At 32.1% G+C, this 11,161-nt stretch overlaps 2 protein-coding genes across 2 annotated transcripts; both read right to left on the bottom strand.

Annotated features, from left to right (window-relative positions):
- Window positions 1-3,231: 3,231 nt before the first annotated feature.
- LOC104707171 (non-specific lipid-transfer-like protein) lies at window positions 3,232-4,822 on the bottom strand. Its single transcript, XM_010423469.3, has 2 exons — window positions 4,419-4,822; window positions 3,232-3,446 (listed from the first exon to the last, which is right to left on the bottom strand). Exons 1-2 carry the CDS (start codon window positions 4,766-4,768, stop codon window positions 3,434-3,436), a joined length of 363 nt encoding a protein of 120 aa, XP_010421771.1. The 5' UTR covers window positions 4,769-4,822; the 3' UTR covers window positions 3,232-3,433.
- Window positions 4,823-5,667: 845 nt separating this feature from the next.
- Window positions 5,668-8,743, bottom strand: LOC104707170 (coatomer subunit zeta-3). Its single transcript, XM_010423468.3, has 7 exons — window positions 8,613-8,743; window positions 8,010-8,045; window positions 7,328-7,487; window positions 6,980-7,127; window positions 6,814-6,891; window positions 6,119-6,203; window positions 5,668-6,002 (listed from the first exon to the last, which is right to left on the bottom strand). Exons 2-7 carry the CDS (start codon window positions 8,022-8,024, stop codon window positions 5,943-5,945), a joined length of 546 nt encoding a protein of 181 aa, XP_010421770.1. The 5' UTR covers window positions 8,025-8,045; window positions 8,613-8,743; the 3' UTR covers window positions 5,668-5,942.
- Between the last annotated feature and the right edge of the window lie 2,418 nt (window positions 8,744-11,161).

Here is an 11,161-nt window from a genome sequence, read left to right as displayed (position 1 = left end):
TAATTGTCACATAATATGATTTTATATGTAAAAACAATATACTCAAAGCTCGTAATTTATAACTTTCAGGTATAATTGCATATACGCTTTATTTTTGAAATATATAATGAGCTTATGATTAGAATAAACTAAATACCTTAATATCAGATAAAACCCTCTCCAAACTTGGACCTTTTTCTTCCCACAGACACAAGACCTTCACACGAATTTTCCATTCATATTTTGAAGAATTCAAGCGCGAAACATCATCGAAAAGGTTATACCTAACCATAGTTTTCTGTTTTTTGTTTTCGTCTTTGATTTAGGTTGAAAGTCAAAAGAGTCGAATAGACGTATATATATATATAATTTAATATATATTTAATTTACATTTTTTTGTAAGTGATATTTAAGAATATATATTTAACAAATCATTTAAATAATTTGTAAAGATCTCCAGACATAAATATCTTTACACTTCCATTTATTTTAGAGATAATAGTAAACTTCTTAATGTTTATCATTATGGCTTTTAATGCGTATTTTACATTTTCTATTTTTACATTAATCGTGATATTACATCGTATTCTATACTGTTTTGAATATAGAATACTTCTTAAGTTTATCCACCCTACTTTACATAATGTAAAATTAATAAATTTTAATATTACATCATAAAAATTGTAAATATTATTTTAAATTAACAACCTTATATTAAATTAAAAATAATCTACAAAATATTAAAAATAATATTTATCACATTTTTAAAAATATAGCCTGAAAACGTTATATATATAAAACATTTTCATAAACTTAATAAGGGTAATTATCTTGTTTTCTTATCTCATTCATATATACAATTTTGGAATTTAAAATATATAATCTCACGACATGTTGAAATTTACACAATTATGATCAAGAACTTTAGTTCGTGGTCGATTGTATTTCAGTACGCACATTTGTCATTGTTTACACGTCTCATCTCATTTATTTATAGATCGACATTATAAATACCATTAATTTTAAATTTTTTAAAAATAAATCTTTATAGAAATATTCTTATTTCATAAAATATGCATTCATCTAAAACAATATCCGAAAAACAGCAATTATAAGATCTCAGAACATTCATCATACTATTCTCTAAATTATGTTCATCTACTCTCTTCACGCCAGAATATTTGCTACAACACCAAAATTTTTAATAAGATTATATTTGAGGTAATTACCGTGTATCTTAAATGGAAAGGAAACAAATTAGATTATTTTCTATCAATACCTTCTCTGCAGATAATAACAAAAAAATAGGGTTAGGGTTCAAGAATTACGAATAAACGCTAGTATCACGTTTTTCTAAAAGAATTAGTATTAGGGTGACTTTTAAACACAATTTTTACCGTACTAATACCAAACTAAGCAAATAGTAACAAACGTTAGAACATTATTTCATCAAAGAATTTAGAATTAATACTGCTTTTTAACATAAACCACTACCGAGCAATAGCCGTAAGACGTTGTATTGCTGACACTGCATCTTTAATCTGTTGATTAATTAATTAAACTAAATTATGTTATATCCGTGAAAATAAGAGTAGATAATTTTAAACAATAACAAAATCAATTATTTAAGATTATACCATAGATATTGGGATATTATTAGCACCAATCATAGCCTTTCTGCAACAATAATCAGTAACTGCAAATATTAGTATGATTTTCTGAATCAAATATATAATATTAATAAACTTTCTTATAAAATTTTAAACAATACATGATTTTCACCATACGATCATTGATAGATTCATCTAAATAATGTTTTAATTTAAATCATTAGAAAATATTTATAATATTAACAAAATAATTTTAAATTTAGCAACATACCTCTTAGCAACAATGAGGAAGTAGAAATCAAAGAAAAATGTTCGGTAGACTTCGCCACCTCTACCTATTTATTTATATTTATTTATTAGAGCCAGAAACACATGAATAGATTTCAATAACGATGATAGAATAGTTTACTATTAAAATTACCAAACATCTCTCATTAATATTAGCATCTCCAGAAATTTTCCTGCAACTATAACATGAGGCTTTTAATTTAGCATCATCAAGGTATAAAGGAAATAAGTTTAGGTATTCAAAAAAACAAATACCTAATTTTCTTGTGCGGGCACATAGAACTAAGATCACGACCATCTACTAACTCACCTGAAACATAAGAATTAGTATAATTTATTTTAGAAAACTTTAAATAAATTAAGAAAAATATACAACATAATATAAGAAGTAAAGAAATCATACACAAAGTTTTGGTAATGCTTGAACTTGCGTTCCAAACAAATACTACATAAAGAGGATATGAATAATTAGAACACAAACACGAATACGAAGAACCATATAAAAGATCATCAAGACTATAATACAAATATAAAACCGAGAACATGAGAGTAATTTAGGGTTTTTTCTTTTTTGAAGATTTCGAATTATGGAGAATGGTTAGAGTTGTACCTATTTATATTAATTAACAACCACTAATTTTAGGGTTTTGAATAGGTCGGTATATATTTTGGTTGGATTTTCTATTAAGCCCATTATTTCAGGTTTTAGGGTTTTATATAATTTTTCAAATTCACGTTTTGACGATGATATAGATTAGATAATTAAAAAATAATCTTTTAAAAAATTTTAATTAATCAAAAGGGTATAAAGGTCCAGTTTTGAATCTCATTAATGGCAAATTAGTAATCTTAAATCTGAGGATGAATTTGGTGCGTTTCAGCAACCTAAATAGAGAAGAAAAGCTTGTCCGAAATTTTTTTAAGGGCAATTTCATTAAGGGTAAACGACGTCAATTTTTGTGAGATTGGTTGTGAGCCCTCTCGACTATTCCTTTAATATATTAGATAGAAAGTTGTTATATGATCCATGTTTACTCTGACAGAAAGTGAAGAAAAGAGCTTCAATGTGATTAGTCTGAGAATATACATACAGACAGAAAAAGCATAGTTTCCATTCATATTCTTATGAAACTCTTGAATCTTACGACCCTGTCTCAGTCTTACACCTACAATGATGTTGTTTGGGTTTGGTTCAACATCCATTTTTTTTGTAACAGAGACCGAGACAGAGACGGTCGTCGTCAATCAAACAAAACAAAAATACAAATAATATACCAAAGTTATTATCAGAGCATATGCTTGATTAATACATCCCTTTCTTTTTTTTGTAGAAGCTTAGCTATTGGATTCTCTATAGTTGGAAATTTTTTCCATATATCATATGTGCTCTTTCAATACATCTTTATATAATATCGATAAACTTATGTTCTAACACTGCTAGTTAAAAACATATGCTTATTTGTTCGGGAACATGAACAGAGTACATTATGGTGACCCAAAAAAAAAAGAAGTACATTGATCGCTATAACTAATTTTCTTGTGACTTCATCTTCGCTTCAAACCTTAATACTGCAGCAAAAAAACATTATTCCAAATTAGAAAAGTTAAGCCCTAAATAATTATTTTCTTTAGGAAAATTATTGGGCAATATCTTGTAAATATCAATAAAATGAGTATTACTAGTTTTATCTTCCAAAAATATATTTATTCCAAAAAATAAAAAAAATAAATAAAGCCGGCGGATAACATTTTCGTGTATGGGGTCGTTCATTATTTTTGCCAACAATACGTTTGGTTTATTAATCGTTTTTCAAATGGTATAAATTGTTGGGATTTTCAAGTCCAAGTCAACTTTCCTATTAGTATGATATTATCCGTTTTGGGACCAGATGGCAAAGTCCGCACGGATTTTTTATTGGGCTACTTCCCAAAAGGCCTCATACTAATTGGAGTTGATCTTGGCTTATATATTAGAAACTTATTTTCTAATCTTCAGATGTGGGATATTGTTTGTATCCCAACAAACCTCCCCTCAAACTATTTACCACGATACTTTAGCCTCCCCTTCAGTGAAATCCAGGTACCTAGGCTCCGGTACCCTTTTATTCCTGAAGTATTCTTGACGCACCCATAATCATGTCATATTTTTGAGAGATCCTCCCACACCGAACACAGAGCCCACACCCACTCCCCTAGGTCCACTTTTCGATCTAGGCTCTGATACTAATTGTTGGGCTTTCCAAGCCCAAGCCAACTCCCCTATTAGTATGATATTTTCGCTTTGGGCTCAGGTGGCAAAGCCCGCACGGATTTCTTATTGGACTCCTTCCCAAAAGGTCTCATACTAATTGGAGTTGGTCTTGACTTATACATATTAGAAACTTATTTTCTAATCTTTAGATATGAGACATTGTTTATATCCCAACATAAATTTCATGTACTTTTTTAATAGAAATATTATGTTATTTTATCTAGTGACATTTAGTTTTATGTCATATCATATTTTCATTATAAAAATATATATATGAAAATCCTACATACCTTGCACAATCCGTTTTGGGGTCAAAAGGCACAGCGCTAGGAATGTCACATTTTTCAGGCATACCAATAAGTTTTGTAAATTGAGACAACTTAACAACTTCTTGGAAACATTTGCAAAGCATTATACGAGCTGCTTGTGTCTCTGCGTGTCTGTTTACGTCGTTTATAGCATAGCAACAATCCGCATGTTGTAGTCCGTTGACTAGTTGCAAGCATGCACTTATCACTTGGCCTTGCGCCATCGCACAATGTCTATCACCATTTGGGTAACTCACCATTTTAGCATTTAGAGTCGGGGTCAGAACAACCAATAAACTGAGATAGACAACAACAAAGACTGATTTGCTCATGTTTGCTTGATTTTGATTAGGGATTTTTAGGGTGTAATTTGGTTTATTTATAAGAAGACATTCAACATGTATTATATATGCCTAGATTTTTTTTTTAAGAAAATGAAAGGATAATTTAATGAATGTTGCTTTTGTTTAAGAAAATATTACCAAAAATGGCAATATTCCATTTAATAAGGAAAAAGTCAACTAGATCACCAATGCAACTAATGATTAGGAGATTGAGAAAATTTAACTTATTATTCTTTACCAAAACTGAATTTATTTAAAATTAACTCTATTAAATATTAATTTTGACTTTCTTTAGTAGACTTAACTTTGTTTGTACATTTACTAATCATGGAGTGGCTTTCTAATTAATGTTTTGTTGAGAAAAAAAAGGCTATTAATAATGACTATCTTTTTTAGTTAGTAACAAAATTGTAAGAGATGAGAAGGAGAAAAAAAAACACAACAACACTATTGTTGGGATAATTTCCTCATTTCCTGGGAGCCAGAATGAACGTGATTGGATCGCGCATTTCCCAGTTTTCTTAACAATTCGTAAATGGATTCCCACATCTTCTGCTTAATATAGTTTCCTCAAGAGTTGCATCTGCATACTATGTTGGCAATCAAATAACTAATTTCTTCGAGCATTTTTAAAACAAGGCTTAAACAGTTAAACCACAACACTTGATATCGACTCTCATAGTCATATCTTTGTAAAACATTTGATTCTATGGAGGTATAATTCAGTAACGTACAAGCATCAATATTTATCATTTCAATGGCGACAACAGAAACATATCCGTATTTATGCGAAAGAGGGTCTTCAAGGAACATTGAACATCGATTCAATGATTCTCCATAAAACTCAGAAAAACAGAAATCATTTGCTTAGTGTGATTGCTCAGATATTTTTATATAAGAAATATGAATTAACTCAGAAATCACTAGTGCATATGCTGTTGATCCTCAACTTCAAAAATAGTTCCGCAAGAACACCATCATATAGAGAGAATACAAAGAAGGGGTATAATATATCTAAATTCCACGGAAAAAAAATAAATTGTAAGAAAACAAAGTCATAAGATATTCAAGACAATAGGGGATTGATTTCTAATGACGGCAACCATTTCAGATATGGTTACAAGGGCTCAAGAATATACCATTTCGCTCCCAAGACGAAAAATCATGTAAGAAGACTTCTTGCAAGGTGTTCCCGAGCTGTAGCCAATGCTTGAGTTAATGTCTACAATTCAAAAAGCACGAAAAATGGTCAAATGCATAATCGCTGTAAAGACTATCGCTTTGGTCAAAGGTTGTGTAGTTTAGTTAGTACTAGTTAGTAATCATATTGCATCTCACCTGTTCAGAGAGTGAACCACTTGCTTCTGCGCTTTGCATTGCTACCTTTCCAGCAATAACATTGGCATCTGTTTCAAGTACCATCCTGAACATGTTTCCATAAGACAACACAACCATGAGTAATGAAGTGATAGGGATTCAAACCCATTATATTATTCATATAATTCACCAAAGAATTAAACTTTACAAGAGACTCCATTAACGAGGGAAGTCTCTAAACTCTCAAAAATTCCAAAACGCCCCAACGAATTTCCTGGACTATCCTTTTAAACCTTCAGTTCTCAACTAATATCGACTAACCAACGTAAAAGGTATGTTGCTGAGCTCGCAAATCTACAATTTCCCGGCACCCCCCTAAGATAGTAAGATAGTGACAATAGTCCTGCACTAAACTCTACAAGAACACCTTACTACACTGCATGAAGTTGTTCACCAATTATCAAACAATAAGTTCTCTCAGCCCCTAAATACCAGATATCACTATGTATGTAATGTAACTCAACTCCATCAGCATACAGTGGACCTAATTGCTAATATTTCGATGGCAAGCTGAAGTCAGCAATCGTCTACTTCTACCCGCCTATGTTTAAGAGTTGCATATGAGCATAACTATTGCGCAAGGAATAAATGTTAGATCTCCGAAAATTAACATAGTCGGAAAATTGTAGAATCATCTGAGAGCATATGTAGCATACCCTTGGTCAACCATCTCATCAAGGCACAAAAAGATGAGATCCAAGTTTTCAAGGGCTTCCATCTTTTCAACATTGTTCCTGTACAGAGAAAGGATGTTCAACGTTGATTTTGTATATAGCTGATCATAAAAAGGCACATAGTCATCTGTTAAGGTGGGCTAAATACCTCAGAAGTAATGCAACAGCATCAAAAAAGCCTTGAAGAACAGATGATAAGATTAGCTCGTTTTCATTTTCACCTCCCGTAACAAAGAAATGCAGGTCCTGGGCAAACTTATAGACTACAATATTATTCTCCAACAGTGTGATCTCCGCTGCAAAAAGTAACATTAAGAGAAAAAAATTATACACACGTACAAGTGATTTAAGACAGAGAATATGGAGATACCGAGTCAGGAACCCAGAAGACAGCCAACAAGCAAAAAAATCATGTAGCTTTCACATTCATATATGAATAAAACTTACAGAGAACGACATATAATAACTGCATGTGTGGAATTCAATTTGGCCTTACCTTCTGAGCGAGCATTGGTCTTGGAAGTCTTTGAGAAGACATACTTTTCAAAAGCTAACTTGGCAGCATTAGTAGTCCAGTCATCTGAGTAATACTTGACAGCCACACGCTTTCCTTCAGAGTCCAGAAGAAGAATATTCTTTACCAAAGGACAAGAATCCTGTACATTGTAGATCAGACAGTCAGCATCCAAGTATTAAAAAAGAGAAGCAGACGTGAGAATCCATGAAAAGATCATGTAAGGTTGAACTTCTACAACAGCAAGGCAAATAAGATATCCAGTCAAGCCACCACCAATCATATAGATAATCACACAGGGTCCAAACTCCAAAGCCTAAGTTCCTTAAGTATTTGCAGCGGCCAATCAAATAAAATGGTATCAGTTACTCAACATCTATGGCTTGACTAAATAGGCCATTACAAACCCATGGAGCTATTTGGTGAAGCCAAAAATGATGAATAACTGATAAAGCTTTTTTAAACATAAATAAAAGAGTCTATCACCAAGAAACGTACATGACCGGCTTCTCAACTTAAGAAAACTATCAAAATTTTCATTATATCACAACACAACGAATTGCATAAGGGTAACAAACCGAAAAGCATTACAAGACTAGGTTTCATTATGAATACCGGCAAGTATGATCCCAACAGTATTCAATTAGCTAAGAGATATACTTACATTAGTCCCTGCCATTGTTGTTGATTCAAGATATACCTGAAACAGTGATAAATTAAGTGTTTTAACCACTGAAAACACACACACACACAAAATCAGACTTTGGTCTCAGAAACAAGATCAGCACTGAACACACCAAGATCTTGATTTCTGTGAAGATACACTAAGATCTATATAAAGAATCATAGGCCATCAAGGCCGGTCCTGAAATTACGAGTTCTACACAACTGCCACCAAATCGACTCCATAACTAAGTTATACTTTCCTTAAAACCAATTTATATTTCAATTTTCATTCCCAATCCAAAACTTTACGATCAGATCTCTTCAAAGTTATGAAAATGATAGATCATAACATCAAAATCTAACATCGTTGGACCAACACTGCTCCATATCTTAACGATTCAAAGCCGTAAAAAACAAAAAATCTCATCAAAAACTGTGAAACGGGTACAAAATTTTCATCCAGATCTCTAGAAAATTGCAATGGATACTTCCATCGAATCTGATGAAATCAGAACGCAAAGCGAGCGAATCTAGCATTGGAATAAGAGGAACGAAGAAGCAGGAACCAAAAGGAGAAGGAAGATCTCGACGATATTTTTACCTTTGAGGTGGCTTCAGAGCTGAAGATGATCTGTGCTTGCGATAACGATGGAATTTGGAACTGTTAAAGAAGAAAACGCGAAGGGGTCTGATTTTATTTCAGAATTTTGCACAATGAGTAGTCGGAGATTCGAGAATGTTGTAAATTAAACCCCAAATATTTAAATTTGAAAAAAAAAAAAAAAACAAATGTTTGAAATGGCATCTCTCAAATTTTTTTTTTTTTTTTCACTTCATCTTAAATATTAGGTTACCACGCATTGGCCTAACAAACCAATACTGATAAAATGTTTTCTATGAACAACTTGTTTTAATTTATGTTGCGTGAAAACTCTTTTTAAGGTTTATTTTCGATTTCTGAAACATTTTGAAAATGAAAAATCATGGAAAAACAAAAACAAGTCACTGAAACACGATTCCTAGAATTTTCTGTTTGGAAACACGATGGAAACACGACGAAATTTTTTTTTTTGAGTTTGGGAATTTAATAAATAAATAATTTAGAATATAAGAATTAATGATACAAATTACATATAAATATATAATAGAGCAATTGTCACAAATACCATAGTTTTATGTTTTTAGGCCAAAAATACCACAATGTCTTCAAATTTCCATTTGTGACATTTCCTACTAACACAATTGACTAAAATAACCTTACTCAAGCACTTTTGTTTCTCGCCTCTCGGCTCGTCTCAGAAAATTTGATCTCCTCGGCTCGCCTCTCGACTCGCATCACGAACTTCGATCTCCTTGCCATCGCCATGTTTGCCTCACCTTTTTCTTGTCGCCAATATGCCATCTCCTCGCAGTGTACTTCCTTTGCTTGTAAGGATCGAAATTATTGTTACCTTAATCACTCGTTGTTTCACGTTCATCTCCTCGCCTTCCCTTACTTGAAGAGATCTGATATAGAGATTGCTCAGATTCTTGTCCCCTCGCCAATCTCTTGTCGTCAGTCTAACGTCATTGGTCTATCATCGTCGCCGGTTTGTCTTTATGGTTTTCCTTCTTTCTTAATCCCTCTTTCCCACACGACGCTTTATTATCGTGTCTTCCTAAGTAAGGGTTGTATCTATTTTCACTTGCGATTCTCGTTATATTGTAGAAACTTTAAGTTTTATGTGTGTGTGACTTTCACTTTTCTAATTTTTCAAAACCCTAAACCAATTGGGTGCAAATTTTAGTAGAATCTTATGGATTCTACAAAATTTTTAGTAAATTTTAATAGATTCTCTATTGGAGATTGTATTCCCTATGAATGATTTAGTTTTCCTAAACTAGTATACTATTTTGTTCTCCTTATAACAATGGTGATGCTAGTTTCGTTGGATACAATGGTGATGGTAGCTTTGCTAGTTTTGTTGGATCTAATGGTGATGCTATAGTTATGATAGAATTTGGTTGATTTTGGATTCTTCGTGTTAGGTCCCACTAATGATTTTTTTCTGTAGGATCTTGGTTTTCAAAGAGTTTTGCTACCGTAATTGTTGATGTAAGACCATGTTATCAACCCTTGTTGCTTGTGTATTGATGTGTTTTTCGCCACTTATATTATACCACATTATCACATTTATTGCTTGTTGCTTTTGTATTGCTTATTGTTTATTGCTTGTTGCTTGTGTATTGATGTGTTTACGAATCACATTTGAAAATTCAGAAAGCACTGTTGATAATTCAGGAAGCATTGTTGAGAGATCATGAAGACTTTCCTGAATAGATTGCTGACTTCAATTTTTATCGCAGGACATGAGAGATTTTTTTCTTACAAATGTCGCACTGCCTAAGCTTCATTTCAGAATTGAAGAGGAACCAAATTGTACTTGAGAAACACAATTTGTATAAGTCCCCTACAAAAGCAACAAGATATCTCATGATGTTAATATGTTTGTTAGTTATTGTATTAAGATATTGTGATAGGTAGCTATGTTTTCACCACAATCCCATAATTTTTTTTGAATCAAACATTTAAGAAGGTTATGAAACAAAAGCTTCCATAAACGATTGGTTTAATAATTCATTACAGAAATAGGTATGGATTAAACATTCAGAAATGATATTTTGAGATTTAGGAAGGCTGTTTTACCTTAACCATCACCCAAAACACAAAATCAAACCATTTACCTTAATTGGTGGATCAATCTGTTATACATTGAGGCAAAAACAGAAAATAAAGCGATAAACACATTTATTTTAATTCATAAAAGATTCCATAATGTTTATGAAAGATATCCTAACATTTAGGATGACTTTCATAAATTCAGGATGACCTTCACAAATTTAGGATGACTTTATAAAGCTCAAGCAATTCCCTACGCATCAAAATTACTAATTTCATCATGAAACTGAATAACCAGCTGAGTTATATCACCTTCCACAACTTCACAAACAACCTTGAGCACAAGCTTACCTATCCTTTGGCATGTTACCATTTCTGACCACAATCTCTAATCCTTTACAAAAGCCTCATACTCACTTTCCAGTGGTCCCTGAGAACAAACATCCATATCCTTAGTATATGCATCACCTCAAGTCTCTCTCACCATTACA

This window comes from Camelina sativa, chromosome 8 (genome assembly GCF_030686135.1).
Source record: "Camelina sativa cultivar CO46 ecotype springtype chromosome 8, ASM3068613v1".
Lineage (NCBI taxonomy): Eukaryota > Viridiplantae > Streptophyta > Magnoliopsida > Brassicales > Brassicaceae > Camelina > Camelina sativa.
This window is presented reverse-complemented; position numbering and strand designations above follow the sequence as displayed.